This window comes from Nicotiana tomentosiformis, chromosome 9 (assembly GCF_000390325.3).
Source record: "Nicotiana tomentosiformis chromosome 9, ASM39032v3, whole genome shotgun sequence".
Lineage (NCBI taxonomy): Eukaryota > Viridiplantae > Streptophyta > Magnoliopsida > Solanales > Solanaceae > Nicotiana > Nicotiana tomentosiformis.
In genome coordinates, this window is record NC_090820.1 from 23,091,786 (window position 1) to 23,109,808 (window position 18,023).

Consider the following 18,023-nt stretch of genomic DNA (forward strand, 5'->3'; position numbering starts at 1 on the left):
AGGTGTGTGGCCCATGCTCAGCATTGGTCCAACATGTAATTGTAAAATAATTTTTTAAGTGTAATATTGCAATTATTCTCTAAAGAGCACTCATTGTCAGTGGTCACTTAATTAATATATTATATTTAAGATGGAACTTTTACATGCAGATTTATTCAGAGTTAACCATTTGATTTCATATTTAATTTATGCTGGAATTAAACATCAATATTCAATTATCACTATATAAACTCCAAATAATAAAGTTATTTGTTGAATTCTTTATTTGATGTAATCTTTTTCATCCTTATCCATTGATATTTCTGGAGTATTTTGAGTTGTTAGTATTATTTTTTCGAACAACTTTATCTTTCACTTGCATTGTTACAAACTGGAGTATTGAAGTTGTATTTTGTTAATATTGTCTCATTTGCTGCAAATTTGTTCATTAATTCATGTATTAGTCTATCTAATATGTACTTCCTCCGTTTCAAATTAGATGAGATTTTTTTTTTAATTTATTCCAAAATAAATGATACATTTCTAAATTTGAAAATAATTTAACTTTAAACTCTTTATTTTACCCTTAATGAGAAGTTTTATAATCACACAAATGTCATGGCCCCATAAAGCTTTTACCCCTTAAGCTTTTAAGATCACAAGTTTCAAAAGTCTTTTTTTTTTTCTTAAACTCTGTGTCGGGTCAAACTACCTCATCTAAATTGAAACGGAAGGAGTAGTTATTTAAGTTGTCTCTATGGCAATTCTTCATTCCTTGTTTGGTTTTAAGACAAAACAATCGAGCACCACTATTTGTCACAATTAAATTTTATAAATTCACAGTTTTATTGCATGAACGTAACTCAACCTAAATGTTATCCTTTATCGTGTGTTTTTCATTATAATGAAATTCATATTTTAAGCTTCATCTTCAAATATTTCAAAATCACAAAATACAACATGTTAAATTATACTAATATGAATGTCCAATCTCCACAAAACTTAAAAGGCAAATGTTGAACCCATATGAAAGTTTAAAAAAAAACAAGAAATAAAAATGTTTCATTTCCTCTTCATAATAATTTTTTCCTTATATTATGTACTCGTGAATCGTTATCAAGAAAAACTTTGGAAGAAGTAGGTTAAACAAAAATGAAAAATATAGAAAATAATTTTTCTAAAGAAGTGCTAGTTCGACGCTATCTTTTTTCGCATTAAGTGCCTAAATTAAAACTGTATGTATTAATAAGTGCACCTACATTTTTTTTGCCTCACATCTAAAATTATCATGAGGATTCAATTGGTTTGAAATCCATACAAATACCTACGGATTTGGCATACAAATTGAAATTGCATAGTAATATTTAAGGATTAGTTTTATGCAAATAATTTGTGGTGTAGAATACATTTAGTTACTTGTTTATAATAGTTAATATTTTGCTTGTTCTTACTTTTAATATTACATAATAAATTAAGACAAAAAATGTTTACACATTTAAATTGGTATATCCATCTCCAGACACTTCCAAAATTATATAATGAATTTTATAAAGCGAATCACGCAGTTAGACAATATGCTCGTTATGTGACTTATGCTTTCTAATTTGCTAATTTTACTGAGTACTTTGTTAATTTTAATGTACATCATTTTACTCTAAAAATTTTGTAATGAAAAAAAGCGAAAGCACGGATGCTGAAGACTCCTCGGGAAAGCAAGCTGTGTCAAATAACAATTAAGGTGGAGCAGGGTCACGAATGACGAATCTCTTCGAGATAAACAGATTTATTTTGTAAGTTCGTTATTACGGGTAGTTCCTACAAAGGATCGGACTATCACATCCTATAGGGATCATCGAATCAATAGCAGCAAGCCCGGTTTAAAGAGGCTCATATACGGAACGGCATGAAATAATACCTAGGGCGGCAGATTCGATTAATCAAAATCCAGAAGCTAAAATTTCACCTCTACCATCAATAGGTTTAGTCAGAGCATTTACGACCCAAATAAGGCTCACTCATGGGTATCTCAATAATTTTTCCCGTTGCTTTTACAAAACTTTCTTCTTGTATCAACAAATTATCGTCCATTAATACAATATCAACATTATTTGATTCCAAATTTAGAGTAATGCCTATTGTATCCTCTTCAAATTCGACTAATTCACCTGTCATTACTTCATCAAGATCGTGAATACGAGCAATATCGTCGCCTACTTAAAATACGGTACCGATATTTATGATTTTTACTTCTCTATTATATTATTCAATACTTTCACGGGTAATATTACTAATTTCGTTAGCTCGAATGGTTACCATGATTCTTTCACCGTAGCATTGTCACAACTGACATATGCCACGTGCCATAAAGTTGGGATGAACCTTCTTCACTTGTCCACCTGACATCAGAAAAGAGTATTCGGTTGTTGGTCAAACATGCTTGCTTACGATCCTCCGAGGAGGAAGCACATATTAAATCAAAAATTCATTAATGCCCCTTAAATCCTAAGCACCCATGTCGTTCAGCTGTCTGCTAACGCTCTCTTATTAGATAGTATATAGAGTAAATATAGATATAGATATAAATAGTAGAATTTATTAAGTGAAACAAATACGTAACATATTTGTTTTTCTTAGATCATGAAATTGAACCAGATACAGACGAACATAAAGAGCAAGTATGGACATAAGCATTATATCCATATTATATGTTATACTTCATTTAGTTACGTTTATTATTTTATTTCAACTATACTTTTGTGTGTGTATTTTTTGTTTTACATCTCGTAAATATTTATACGTTTAGCACATAATAATGGCGTAAAAATTAGGGGTAGGCATAATTTTGGCAAATTCGAAATTCAAATCGAAACCCGAATTTTTTAATTTTTCGTTCGGATTACATATTGAATTTCGAATTTAATTTTTAATTTTTTTGTATTTTGGATTGGATATTGGATTTAGTACTTTAAATTTTTTGAATATCCAAAAATATTAAATACATTATACTTATATTTAATGCTACCCATTAGATGTTAGTTCATTATCCATATGCTATTAGGAATAATTCAATACCTTGCACATTAGACATTATCTCATATATTTATTAAGTATTAATTATCAAGTTATTGTCACGACCCCAAATTCCCTCTGTAGGATGTAGTGATGGCACCTAGTCTCTAAGACTAGGTAAGTCTATCAATACGGAATAACAATGGAAATATGAAATAAATAAATCTGCAAACTCACATAATTATAACTCCTAAAACCCGGTAGAAATAAGTCACAAGCTTCTAAAAATTTATCCTCAATGTATCTATATATCAGGGTCTAAATAAAAATAAGGAAGCAGCATAATAATGATAGAAGGGGACTCTGGAGTCTGCGGACGCTGGCAGATATACCTCGAAGTCTCCGTACACGGGTAGCTCACTGATTTCTGAACTGATAGGATATACTTGGATCTGCATAAAAAGATGTGCAAAAGCGTAGTATGAGTACACCACAGCGGTACCCAGTAAGTGCCAAGTCTAACCTTGTTAGAGTAGTGACGAGGTCAGGTCAGGCCCTACTGAAATAATAAAAGACAAGGTGAAATGTTTAACAATATAATAAAATAAAATGACAATGGAAATGAATCAAGTAAATAGTATGTCACCAATTAACTACGCAAAATAATGGCAAATAATACTTCGTGGAAATAAAACAGAATTCTTTTCAACTTTAAGAAAATCACAACAAAAATCAAAGGCAACTACGGCCATAAATCAATATCAACAAGGGCACTCCCGAGGTACCGCCTCGTAGTCCCAAATCATAAATAAATTCACAATATCTCATTTTCTTATATCATCGCGGGAGCCTTCACATTTAATTTTAAAGAAAAATATTTTTTCCGAAATAGCATCCCGCATTTTAGCCACCCTCACACCGCATGACTTCTAGTAGTTTCCCTACTAGCCACGCGTATCAAGCCACCCTTATCTCACCGCATGCGTTTCAACATCCAGACTTTATACCACCGCATGCGTATCAATATCACAATATATCATAATTTGCACCTCAAGTGCCAAAATAATTTAATTTGCCAAAATAAACAACATCAACAATATTTTCCACAACATGGAGCTCACGGCTCAATCACAATGAGTACAAAATCTCACAAAATATTCGGGAATAAATAACTCAGCAAAAATAATATTTAAAAAAATTTAATACTTTGCCTCAATTTTAAATTTAAAATATCAAACACTTCATATTAATAATATTTAAATTAAAGAAATTACACCTTCAAATAATGCACAGAATAAAAGAAATCAAGTTTCAGCTAAACAGGTAAAAACAATTAGCAGGAGAAGGTCAAGCAAATTTAAAGTATATAAATCAAATCAATGATGAAGAATATAACAAGATAAAATAATTTAATTAATATGCAACAGTGATCTACACAATTTTAAAATATAATCTTTCACATTTAGCCCGTGTACACACTCGTCACCTCGTGTACATGACTTTCATCACATTACAATTATCACATCAATACCAATCCTAGGAAAAATTTGTCTCACACAAGGTTAGACAAGTCACTTACTTCGACTTGCTCTAATTTAATTCACTAGTAGGCCTTTTCCTCGATTATCCAACTCTAAATGGCTCGAATCTAGCCAAAATAATTCGATACAGCCAACAAAAATTATAGGAATCAATTTCATAAGAAAATACTATATTTTTCAATAAAATCCGAAATTAGCTCAAAAATCGCATGTGGGACCCACGTCTCGAAATCCGGCGAAACTCATAAAATCTGACAACACATTCAATTACGAGTCCAACCATACTAGTTTCACTCAAATCCGACTCTGAATCGACACCGAAATCTCAAAAATTCGTTTCTATGAGATTTCTAAAAAATTCCAAATTTAAATCTCAAAACACTAATTAAATGGTAAAAACAATGATGGATTCGGGTAATCTAACCAAAATTAAGTTAAGAACACTTACCCCGATATTTTCTCTAAAAAATCTCCCAAAAATCGCCTCTCCCCAAGCTCCAATTTGTCAAAAATGGAAAATGGGACGAAGTCCCCTGCTTTATAACTTACAGTTCTGCCCAGGCTGCCCTCAATCCTGCCTCGATCCTGGGCCTCGATCATGGCTTCAATCCTGGCCCTCGATCATGGCCCTCGACCATGGTTTCGATCCTGACCATCGACCCTTGCCCTCGATCCTGGGCTCGATTTCTGACATTAGAAAATTGCAGCAGCTTTTGCAACAGCTGTTTAAGTCCAACTTTTGATCCAATAACCATCAAACTCACCCGAGACCCTCGAGACCTCAACCAAATACACCAACAAGTCTTAAAACATCATACGAACTTATTTGAAACCTCAAATCACATCAAACAACGCTAATATCACAAATCACACCCCAATTCAAGCTTAATAAAAACTTAGAAATTCTAACTTCTACATTCGATGTCGAAACCTATCAAATCAAGTCCGATTAACCTCAAATTTTGCACACAAGTCATAAATGACATAACGGAACTATAAAAATTTTCGGAACTGGATTCTGACCCCGATATCAAAAAGTCAACTCCCCGGTCAAACTTTCAAACTTAAATTCCTATTTTAGCCATTTCAAGCCTAATTTAACTACGGACTTCCAAATAAAATTCTGAACACGCTCTTAAGTCCAAAAATTACCATACGGAGCTGTTGGAATCATCAAAATTCTATTCCGAGGTCGTTTGCACATAAGTCGACATACGGTCACTATTTGAACTTGAGCTTTAAAAACTTGGAACTAAATGTTCCAATTCATTCCAAAACCTCATCGGACCTAAATCAATTACTCAGGCAAGTCATATATCAGTTATAAGGTACAGAATGAGCAGCAAAATAGGGAAATAGGGCTACAACTTTTAAAACGAATGGTCGGGTCGTTACAGTTACTGTCAAAATATATTCAATTTGGACATGATTTTACTACTACTAATTCATACCAACCTTGTTATTACATTTCCTTGATAATGATTTCTTTACTTGTATGAATACTTTATTTGTGTGATTGCGGTAAGGATGAGGAACTACTTAGGTAATTTAACATGAATACTTCATTTGGATGTTCAATTTTGTAAGAAGTAGAAACACATCAACTATAGGTTCAAAATCGAAATTTGAAATATCCAAACCGATTAATTCGAAATTAAACTTAAAAAATCTGATCCAATCCAAATTTATTTGGATCATAATATCTTAAATCCGAAAATCGAAATTCAAAATATCCAAACCGATTATGAAATTTTATTTGATTGGATACGAAAGTCAAGAAAAAATTAATTTTTAAAATTTCTAGTTTAAAATAATTCATAAAAATATGTGTGGCTTTAAATTATTTTGTTAGAATATAAAAAAAATTAAAATTAAATTATTTTTATATATAAAAAAATATATTAATTTTGGAATAGAATAAAATTTTTATAGTTCATGTCTTTGTGATTTAACCCAAAAACAAAAAAGGAACACGTAAACGTTGACTGGCGCGTTCTTTCACAACTAACTCCCCCACCCCCAACACAAATACCCAAACAAATACCAAACCCACCGCCCCAGAAAAGTATACATATCCGTCGACGCTTTGTCATCCCATTTAGAGGCCAAACGAAAAGGCCTCTATAAGAAAGTGATCATCTCATCTCAAGATTCTTGATTTTCTAGACACCTTTTTACTCATTATATTTTCAAATGACAGAACCCAAAAGCTCCTGTAGTAAAGAATATTTTGAAGATGGGTTTTGCTCTTCTGATGATAAAGGTGGAATTTTTGAGGATGGAGTTGAAGAGAAAGTGAAAAAGAAGAAGAAGAAGGAGAAGAAGAGGAATCAACAGAGAATAATTAGTGAAGAAAAGGGTGATAATTTGATGAGAGATCCACTAATTTTACTTGGATCAGATATTATGTTGATGATTTTGAGCTGTCTTGACGCACGCAGCGTGGCACTTTCTCTCCTTGTGTCACGCGGTTGGCGTGCTGTTGCTTCTTCTGATAACATTTGGAGCTCAAAGGTTTGATCTTTATCTTCTTTCTTATGCTTATTACACCACATTAGGCTTCATTTCATGTCAATTACTTAGGCAATTTTTTGCTGTAAGACTGGTTTAAGAGCTCTCTAATTTTGTTATGCTTTGTGTCCTGTGGTTGGTTAAAGTTGCTTTTTTTGATTTACTACTTGTTTTACAAAATCTTGAGCCGAGTCGTAAACAACATCTCTACCTTTTAGGTTCATTTCATGTCAATACTTGGGCAATTTTTTGCTTCAAGACTGGGTTAAGAGCTCTCTAATTTTGGTTATGCTGTGTCATGTGGTTGGTATAAAGTTTTTTTTATTGATTTACTACTAGTTTTACAAAATCTTGAGCCGAGAGTCTGTCGTAAACAACACATGTGGTTGGTGTAAAGTTGCTTTTATTGATTTACTGCTTGTTTTACAAAATCTTGAGCCGAGGGTCTATCGAAAACAGTATATTTACCTTTTAGGTTCATTTCATGTCAATACTTAGGCAATTTTTTGCTTTAAGACTGGGTTAAGAGCTCTCTAATTTTGTTATGCTTTGTGTCCTGTGGTTGGTATAAAGTTGCTTTTATTAATTTACTACTTGTTTTACAAAATCTTGAGTCGAGGGTATATCGTAAACAGCTTCTCTACCTTTCCAGGTAGGGTAAGGTCAGCGTTCACACTACCCTGCCCAGACCCTACTTGTGGGATTATGCTGAGTTTGTTGTTATTGTTGTTGTTATTGTATTTGTCTTACAAAAATTGCTATATCAAAGTATGACCTTTTAGTATTTTGGCAATTTTAGGAGTAGCTAACAATTGGATTATTGGTGGGTCAATTTTTGTTTGTAGGTTGTCCTCTGGCCATTTTTCTAGTTGGTTTATTGGGAAGACGATAAATTGTTGAAGATCAATTGTCTCTTTTGTTTCTTGCTCTTAATTGCTTTATGAGGTACTGCAACATGGATTTTTTGAAGAGCTTTCTTTAGATTAAATCTTCTTTTATTGATGAAGAACGTTAAAATCTTCTTTTGACCGTCTCTGCTTGTAAGACAGTGCAAAATTATATGAAAAAACATAGTCTTGGTGCTTCTCCTTGCCCATTTGATCTGGGAATTTAGCTCTGTAAAGGATACACATTGAGCTCTCCTAGGTTGATAATTACAATACCGGGGACGGATTTTCCTAGGTTAGCGAAAATTCAATCAGCCAGTTGGCAAAAAGTTGAAAAGGAATCTGCTTTATTGCATCACGAATCATATAAAGCATATGCTGCCAATACAATCTAATTAGGCTCTTAGCAAGGCAAAGGTTTTAGTTTGGTATATGGCCTTCTTAAAGCTGAGAAGATTAATGTGGCTATGAACCAGGTGTTGGGGGGGTTGAGTTCCTCTTTGCCAACAATCAGCCCGAAATGAAGTACCTTTCTCTCTAGTGGGTTGAAAAACTATGATCGGGATGTCCCAAAAGAACGATCTAGTGGTTAAGGTATGGGAATAACAATTTGAGACCCTAGATTCGAACCCCAACTATAACACTTGGTGTGAGTTCATCTACTTCAGCTTTGGTGGTAGGGTTACTTTTGTGACCTATGTTTGTGGGTTGGACTCGATCAATTGAAGTGCGAGCAAGCTACTTCGTACGTCACAATCATGACTGGGTTATAGTCTGCTATGGAGCACATAAATCTGAAATGTTCTCATAGAAAATCACGACTCATTACCCATGAGTTTCTACTCTCCTTTTGGGGAGTTCGAGTTGCTTTAACTAATTGTAGTACTTGAGTTGCGGGTTTTAACCAGCGCAGCTTTTGCTTCTCGGCATTGGTTATTGCAATTCCCATTGCCTTGAGAGCCTTGTTCCAGAATACTGATTGAAGATTAGCAATCTTAGTTTGGAGAGTTTCCATTTGCGACACGTTACTGTGTTAGGAAGAATTAGAACAATGTGATCCCTTTTTTGTCTTGGGTCCATCTAAGTTCCTGAAAAGTGATATAAGCTTTGCTCAGTATTTGTTGTTCCTCCTGTTACATGTTAATAATCCGGAGTTCATCTTCTGTAAATTGATGTTATCGTTTGCCATCTGCTCTCGTAAAATGTCTATTTAAGACTAAGAATAGATCACGTCATGTGCACATTTAATTACAAATTCTCTGCAAGATCAATGACTTCTTGTGCATCTCTCTGTAGTGCGATGAATTATGGCATGACAAAGCACATTTACCTCGGGTAGCGAAAATGAATGGATTGTCAAAGTTGGCTGCTTACTCATTGTCGGTAATGGATGGTGAACGTGTGAGTATTACTATTCTCTCGGTCTTTAGCACTAGCATATACAAAATCATTCTCTTAATTATTATTCTTTTTGGTTCATTAACCAACTTCTTTTTCATACATCATGTATCTTAGAAGCGAGTAACAAAGGAGGATTTATGTGATCATGCGTGGGAGTTCCATTTCACCGAGGTATGAATTGAAATGCTTATTTCATATTTATCCTTTCTAAGTGTTACCTGGATTAACTTACTAATTTGAACTCTATGACTAGGCATTATCCAACCCCATATATGTCATGCATGGATGCAGCTCGCACCAAATTGAGTTAGTAGAACTTGTACGTGCTTGAGAACACATAAATCTGTGCAACTGCTGTCCAAACATCCAATTTTTTATGATCTCCTCTGTGGCAAGCACAATAACTTAATTACAAGAGGGATCGGTCACTTTGCGTAGCTTTGCAAGTGGTTGGTAAGAAATTAAAATGGTTACTTTCTTTAGTCATTTCTTTCCACTGCTTGTTCTTCGCAAAAATATCTACTGCTTTATTACTGTCCCTGGTCAGTTTCATAGGGCTTCTCTTCCTTTCCCTAGTTTCCTGTCATAGGGTTAGGACATTAGCATAATCATTATGTGAAATGCAACCTAATAAAGACTCCTCAGGCAGCCCCGGAATATTGGCGAATGCTCGACCCCTACTGGAACGGGACAGGACCTCCCATGCGCCGTTATTTCCTTCCAGATGGAAGTCAGACTGCAGAACCAGATGACAAGGTATGGGGCGGTCATGAGTCTTGCTACTCCATAGTAACTAGCTTGCTTGCAGATGGAAAAATACGACAACACTATGTGAGGATTAACCGTTGGCCACCGATGTATGTGACAAGGAAGAACGATTGGAGCTGGGAAATCTCTAACAACTTGCGTATCTATAGGAGCATCCCTGATGCTGACAAAGAAGATGGAACAGGACCTTTGTTTCTACTTTACTAGCCTCTGCTTTTGAATGTAATAATATGTGCTTTTTTGAAGCAAAACTATGGAAGTGCTTGCTTTGTATTGTGTTAATTTCAATAGAGTTTGTGTTTCTTAGGTGCAGTTTGGAAATTATAGGGCTGTGAATGGAAGACTACCAGTCCTTTTGCAATGTACTCTTTAGACATGATGTTGAGTTTTGGGCTTCTTTTAATTACAATTTCTTGATATTAAGGGCCCGTTTGGACATACAATTTGGTTGAAGATTTTTCCAAAAAAATTTTGTTTTTTCCCGAAATCAACGTTTGTTCATAAAATTTTCAATTTTCACTTTAACATGCATTTTGAAAATTTTCTAAAATTTGAAAAACTGCAAAATTTTCAATTTTCACTTGAAGATGCATTTTGGAAATTTTCGAAAATTTGAAAAACTGCAAAAAGTTATTTTTCAAATTTTTACTCAAATCACTCACAAAATTTAAAAAACAACTCAAACTGAAATTTATGTCCAACACAACTCTAAATTTTAAATATCATTTTCACTTAAAAATAATTTTCACCATTTTTTCGAATTTTACAATTCTTATGTCCAAACGCCTACTAAGTCTTCCAAGTTTTAATTGTTGCTACTTTCTAAGATTTTTTCATAAGTGATAAAAATGTATCTAATACTTTTTTCATCGCCTTGAAATTGGGTATCTGGAGGTCTATTTAGTTTGGATTATCAAAATTTCTTCTAATTATGTAAAGAGGATATCAGATAAGTTACCACAATTATACTTTTGTTCAAGTAATACTTGAACAACTCAATTAATCTTAATTGTTTTGGTGAACAAATAGAAATTCATCGTTTCTTTGTGTTAGTCTGAAATTATTAGCTTTCACCATTGAGGGGTTGCAGATACTATTAAAAAGTTGAAAAGGAATTAAGAAATCAAAGCAATAGTAATTAGGAAAACAATCTTTAGTATAGCTCAATATCAGAAACATCCAACAATAGCCACTGCTAGATTTGGCCTCTTGCTATGTCGGGGTAACTGGAAAAGGGGTTAAGGAAACATTTCCCAGTAACTGAAAAGAAAATCTGAAAATATAGAAACATTGAGAGAACATGGAACTAGCATCGTCTCTGATTATCCTAACTTCCATGAGATAGGAGGGAGAACGCTAACCGCGTTAAAGCAAATAGTGTAACTTCATTCTAAACATTTGCACAGATTTTGCAGATACATTTTATTCCGATGAGGAAAGAAATCCAAAGGAAAGTATGAACTCCACTGAAACAAAGCAGTTTTCGTCGTCTCCTGCCAACATATTACCAGACATCAGGACGAAGCTCTCCGGTTGCTGGAGGCATCCATTTCCCAGAGTTGTAAACACTTTCACCAACTTTCCAACCGGGAACATCCTTCATGATTCTCGCCTCTTCTTCAAGATACTTCTTCCACTCTTTAACGAATCTGAATAAGCAAAGAAAGCAATAGCATAAACAAAAACAGGGCCAGACTAGAATAAGTAAACATGAGCCTGAAATGGGAAAAAAATAATTAAAGCAGCTAACCTTTCATCCTCTTCAGCTTGAAGCATGGGCAAGATAGCCCTGCGAGCAGCATATTTTTCTTCCTTTATTACCCTACATAATAATGCAAATATCATCAAAACCTTATTTTAAGCAAATTTGTGGTCGTCGTTGATTTCAGAACCACTGAGCTACGAGAGCACGTCTTCCAATACATAGAAGGGAGTTTTAGGAACATCCTAGTTTAAACAAGTTTTCCAAGTCCCTCCAAGAAACACTGTATCAGAGAGCTCAGGGTCCTAATTTCTCAGACCATAACTAATTAATGATCTCATTAACTTTAAGCTGCTAAGAAAAAATGGACCATAGACCTGATGCAACTCCAAACGCTAGCTGATGAGGTGAGAACTGGACAAGACCATAATAGGACTACAATCATACCATTAACCAATGCTCGGGACTAGATACTAGGAGACGGATAACATAACATCAATGATGTGCCTAGATCTGGTAAGAGAAATGAATTGTTGACTTGACTCAACTTCAAACTATAAATGACATCTCCAATTAAAATAAAAAAGGGAACGTGATAAATCCCTAATTAAATTTTGTAATCCTCCAAACAAAAAAGGAAGCATGATAAATCCTCTTGGAGATCGCAAAAAATAACTCATCAAACAGAACAAATTCTTAAGTGAAGCTCAGTTGCTTCCTATTATAAAATCCTAAGTCACCCACTTTCCCAGTTTAGCTTCCACGAATGCAGCCATAACTTTGGCTCATCTAGACTGAGGCACATATAGGGGTTCACACTGACCTCGGATCTAAAGCCTGCAGTCCTTCATTATACCATTTGCCAAATATAGCCAGAATCTGCATAATGGTTCTCGTTAAGGATTTATTATGATAATGTTCTCTGTGTCGTTAATTGGATGTCCCTGGAGGGACTATATAAAGATTTCAACTAGTTCCTAAGCACTAAGAATGGAAAAGAAAAAAGGAGGCTGTTTCTGGAAAAGTCAAGAAATACTTCTTCAGGGTTTGTCCTCACCAATATATAACTTCTAACTTAGAAAAGTAAGATTCCAGTGCCTAGATGGTCATTTTACATGGAAAAATATCCAAATGTGCTCATACCATTCAGGATTTCCATAATTTTAGGGCCTTGAGAAGGAGGAGGATGGGACGTTGGCTGCTGGCTATTCTTGCTAAATAGACATAAACTACAGATGAACAAGGATTTAAAGAAAAGCATAGTCTAGACAGGACAAAATAATTGAGTCGAAGGCAGTAAATGCATCACAAATTAGCTAAAGAAAATTGATCCTGGCTAAAAGCTAACTTTGACATAGGGAAGTACGACACTATGCTGGGAGATTATCTTTTGCATTAGGAGGAGATTATCATCAATTCACTAATTTTATTCCAGTTTTCGATGTCACAGTCTTGAAGTTATTGGTTTCAGTGTCAGTAGACTTCTTCCTGGACGATAATCATAATCTTTCACAGTAGAAGATTTTAAAATAGTGCCACCTACCCACTCCCCCCAAAAAAGAAAACAAACAAATGTTAAAACAGACAACAAAAGGTAGGCATTTATTAGGAGTATTTATTTTCTACTGATTCTAGGAACCTAATAATACTCTCATACTCACTAAGTTTCATAGCCCTTGGAGCACCAAACAGTCTTTATGTTTCACTAGAGAAAGTCATAATACTCATGCTAGAGAAAAGGGCTTACTTGCTTGGCTATGAGTCTATCCAATTCTTGCAATCCAACTCTTCTCTGGAACTTATCTGGTCTATGCCTCTATGGTGTCTCCATGTTCAAGTCTTCGACCCTTCTCCTATTCCTTATTCAATATCTCCGCTAGAATACCACTTGAGTGAGAATAAAATTTCAGATTGGACACGAGAATGCAGTTAAGGTATGGCCTTGGACATTGGCTGCTGGACATTGGGTTCTCGATGACCAGAGTAGATCACTAAAATTCCTAACTACCCTAGGCAGTTCACCAAGTATTCTTCTTCAGAAAATACACAACTGAAAAGGCCATAACACGAAAACTGATATGCAATTACCTCAAAGGCTTTTTTTTTATCAAAAAAGAATATTATTTTTTTTTTTTTTTTTTGGAGAAGGAACCTCAAAGGTTTTCCTATTAGCAGAGGAGTCTTCATTGGCCAAATTCATATCTATAAGATCTATAGTCACTGCAAGCTGCTCCAAGACAATGGCTGGGGTTTGTCTATCCCAGAGAAGACTCCGATCTAGGAAGTATTTAAGGATGGAATACATTTAGTTCAATGATTTGAACATAAAAATGGTATGGGGACATATGATTGGCTAGAGATGTTTACTATATGTGAATGTGCTAACCAAAGGTCCATCTCATGCAGATTCTAGAAGAACCAGAATGTGTTAAGGAGAATAATACATTCCATTGAACTTTTTTTAATTCAAGATAATACAATCAATTGAACTAACCAAAACAACTCAAAAGTTCTGAAAATCCAGAATACCCCTTGGAGTTGAAGCAAAAAAAATTCCACCTACCGTGAGGATCCTGATTTCTAAGACCTGTGAGAGTATGAGGGACAATCACAGTCAACATGCCACATTATGTACTAGCTTGAATATGCTGATCAGATAATCAACACACCATAAACTAGCTTCAACTAATCAAAACAGTTTTGCCGAGAACTTTCTGAGCTGGGGAACTAAATAGGTGTAAGGAACCAAATTCTTTAAGTAGCAAACGATATTTACTTCTAAATGTCTTTATGAAATAAAATGGTATGTTTCCAATGCTTGACATTTCTATAGCTCAGCCTACTTCATGTAAAGTTCATGAGAGTTTCTTCAAAGACAAAAGCATCCTGGGTTAAGCCAGTCCGTTTCCCCCTCATCCAAATAACTAGTTTAGTCTTCCACAAGATTAATGAATCTTCTGTAATCTATCATTCTTGCTGGCTTATACAGATTAAAGGTCTAAAACCTGACTCACAGAGCAGAAGCAGGCACCATGGGAAAATTTGATCAACAAAAGAGCACTTGAACGCATGTCGAGCACCATCTTATCTATTCTAATACTAAAGACAACCTATTCCACACTCACAATGTCACAGTTTGGACACGAAATTTAACATCGTCCCTCAAAACTACCCTCATTATTCCAGTACCAAGTACCAAAACAAAGCAGCACAGATAAGAAACTCATGGGGAAAAAAAAGATTTGCAACCACCAGCAGAGATCAAAAGCCTAGATCATGACCGATTTCAACTCTGTCTTTTACCGTTCTTGAATTCAAAACACGATATCGTTCTCAACATGAATCACAACCTAATTATACACTTTTTAACAGAATCAGCGTATGTTTAACCTTTTCTTCAATATAATTCACTTACCAATTCAAACAAAGTGTCAAATTTCACTACCTTTATCAAACAAATTGAACGAAAAAGAACAAAACTCTTAGCTCAAATCAACCAATGCACACAAATTTAATAACATTTTTAAGGTTCACGAAGAATCACAAAATAAACACATCCACCTCAAATTAAGACAAAATAAGCACACCAAATGAATTCTTTTGACCAAAAAAAAACAAGAAATTCACACCTACGCCTCTTATTTCCTATGCCAACTTGGTACATACCTCGAAAGGAACAACTTTCACATAATCAACAAAAATTAAGATACACCCAGCTCAAATCAAGACAAAATAAACACACCCAAAAGGCTTTTTCCACAAAAAACAACATATCTACACTTCTTATTTCCAATTCCAACTTGGTACATACCTCAAAAGGAACAAACTTTCACATAATCAACAAAAATCAAGAGACGCCCAGATCAAATCAAGACAAAATAAACATACCCAAATGGTTTTCTTTTTATTTCACAAAATAAAAAAATTGTTTCATACCTACGCTTCTTGTTTCCAACGCCGACTTGGTACATACCCCAAGAGAAAGCACCAAAAGCAGTAAGGAAAATAGCCAAAGCACTTGGACCGGTGTTAGGGATTCGACGAGCGAATCGAACCGGTGCAAAACCGCCCGGTGGTGGACCGTCTTGCAATAAAGGCATGTCTTTCACACTAGCCATTCCGGCTTTCTTCCTTATCATTGCCTCCGTCATTTTTGTTTCCTCTACTGTGTGATTTAGAACACTGTTTTTTGGGAGCTGTTTTGAGGGTTTGGAACAATGGAGAAATACTGCGATGTGGAAATGGTTGAGAGAAGAGAGATGAATGGTACTGTGGGCCCGGGGTGGGGATATTAACCAATAAAAGTTTGCCATGTGGCTTGCCTCTGCGGGTGATATTGTGAATGCTCACTGCCTAAGTGATCGTAAAATTTGCTTATTTTGAAATAATCTTTTTAATGAAGATTTTAGAAAGAATTTTTTCTTTGAAATATAGTGATTGACAAAATTACATAAGAAAGTTTTTGCTAGTAATAGAGATTCATAGAAACAGATGGTATTTGGCTAAATCTTTTTAATAATGAAATAATATATCAGACGAAAAGAATGTGTTTAATTTTCAAATAAAATTTAGGGATTACGTGCAAATTATTTCAAGCATTACAGTGGAAATAAAAAGAAAATAACATGATAGCAAAAACAAACAATAAAAAATTAAATTAACAAGGATAATTTAAAATATAAATTTACTATAAAAATATTTGTCTTGAAAATTTAATTTTTAGCTTCTGCTTCTTATAGGAAGTTAGAATTTGTAATTTCTTCCAACAAAAACTTTGCTTTGGTTGCTCAAAAGCACTTCTCCCCTTGATAAAAATCTCAAAATTTCAAGAAGTACATTTCTTGACCCAAAAAAATTGCTTTTCGGCCTCCCAAAAGCTGGGCCAAACAGCTCTTAGTCCATTGGAATTTTATGCCCAACATGATCCTAATGTCACTTTTATCAAATTATAACAAGTTCGCAAGTGCAACTAGCAACAGCTCACAACCTCACACTATTGCAAATCCACACGGACGCTAAATAGGTAATTAGCATGCTTACTAGTACATTCACAATACACTCACACTTGCTTAATGATTGCAGATCCTTAATCCAGACATTAAGTGATACGGCCATAATCCACACTTACATGGAGCTGAACACATTAGCTGATAGACTAGCACATTTTGGAATGGAAATGATGGGCAGCAATATCACCTTTTTGCCAACTCCACCACACTTTCTACTAGAAGATCCTCTTGAAGACAAATGGGGATGTCGCAAACTTAGGCATATTCCTACAACAAATCCTACACCAACAGGATCACCAGTAGCTTTTTGTAACTCTTTTGATGTAGCTTCCGGTAGTAACAACACACAAACACTTTTTTGTAATAGAGCAGTAGTTCAACATGGTGCTCATCATCCACTTACCAACAACAACAGTAATGTTGTTCCAACTTTTTGTATAACTGCGTCTTCACAAATGATCCATGTAATCCATCGTTAATTAATAGAATGTACTCTTTCAAACCAACAAAAAAAAAATTGTAACTGTATCTTTGTCTTTAAGTGTGATTATAGTAGACTCCCTCCTCGAGTCAACCCCATAAGCATCTTGTCGCGGAACTTAAGTCCCTTATTCTTTTCTCGATTATTATGTCATCTCGTCACATGTGATTTTTGAGCTTATGTGGTACAAGGTACTATGCATATCAAAATAACTGTGAGAATGCAATATTTAGTGACAGTTATGTCAACTTATTTCAAGTACTATCTCTATGACACCTCTCTTTTCATTATAATGCATGATAATCTCAATATTTCACTGTCTTTTTGAATTATAATCGGCGAATTATGCTAGGGCGCGTTGTTTTTCATGCAATGTGTTACTGTCGTAGATAGTTAGGCCTCATACCTGATGTCATGTTCTCTCTGAATGGGTCGCGGCTCATCTACTGACTCATACTGATATTCGATTAAAAAAAAGATACCAATCACGATTTTCTACCATTTGTGACTATTCACTGTCGTATTGGTACTTATGAGAAAATTCTATCTTTCCCAACCACAATTTTCTATCATTTTATGACTATTCATTGTTTCTTTATACCACGTTTTGCAAATTTTAACAAGATTACGCTGATATAATTTCAAAGATCTTCTTAAAAGTTTTGCTTTATAACACCGAGTTTTCTTGTAATTTACGATATTATGCTATCCTTAATTTGTTCTTTTGATACAATT

At 34.6% G+C, this 18,023-nt stretch overlaps 2 protein-coding genes across 2 annotated transcripts; one reads left to right on the forward strand and one right to left on the reverse strand.

Moving 5' to 3' along the window:
* Nucleotides 1–6,593: 6,593 nt before the first annotated feature.
* On the forward strand, nucleotides 6,594–10,513 carry LOC104109027 (probable E3 ubiquitin ligase complex SCF subunit sconB). The gene is made up of 4 exons (XM_009618206.4): nucleotides 6,594–7,043; nucleotides 9,224–9,328; nucleotides 9,443–9,499; nucleotides 9,974–10,513. Exons 1-4 carry the CDS (start codon nucleotides 6,723–6,725, stop codon nucleotides 10,301–10,303), a joined length of 813 nt encoding a protein of 270 aa, XP_009616501.1. The 5' UTR covers nucleotides 6,594–6,722; the 3' UTR covers nucleotides 10,304–10,513.
* A 721-nt stretch (nucleotides 10,514–11,234) lies between these two features.
* LOC104109028 (NADH dehydrogenase [ubiquinone] 1 alpha subcomplex subunit 13-B) lies at nucleotides 11,235–16,097 on the reverse strand. Its single transcript, XM_009618207.4, has 3 exons — nucleotides 15,735–16,097; nucleotides 11,847–11,918; nucleotides 11,235–11,745 (listed from the first exon to the last, which is right to left on the reverse strand). The coding sequence occupies exons 1-3, from the start codon at nucleotides 15,947–15,949 to the stop codon at nucleotides 11,601–11,603; spliced, it is 432 nt and encodes a 143-aa protein (XP_009616502.1). The 5' UTR covers nucleotides 15,950–16,097; the 3' UTR covers nucleotides 11,235–11,600.
* Nucleotides 16,098–18,023: the final 1,926 nt, after the last annotated feature.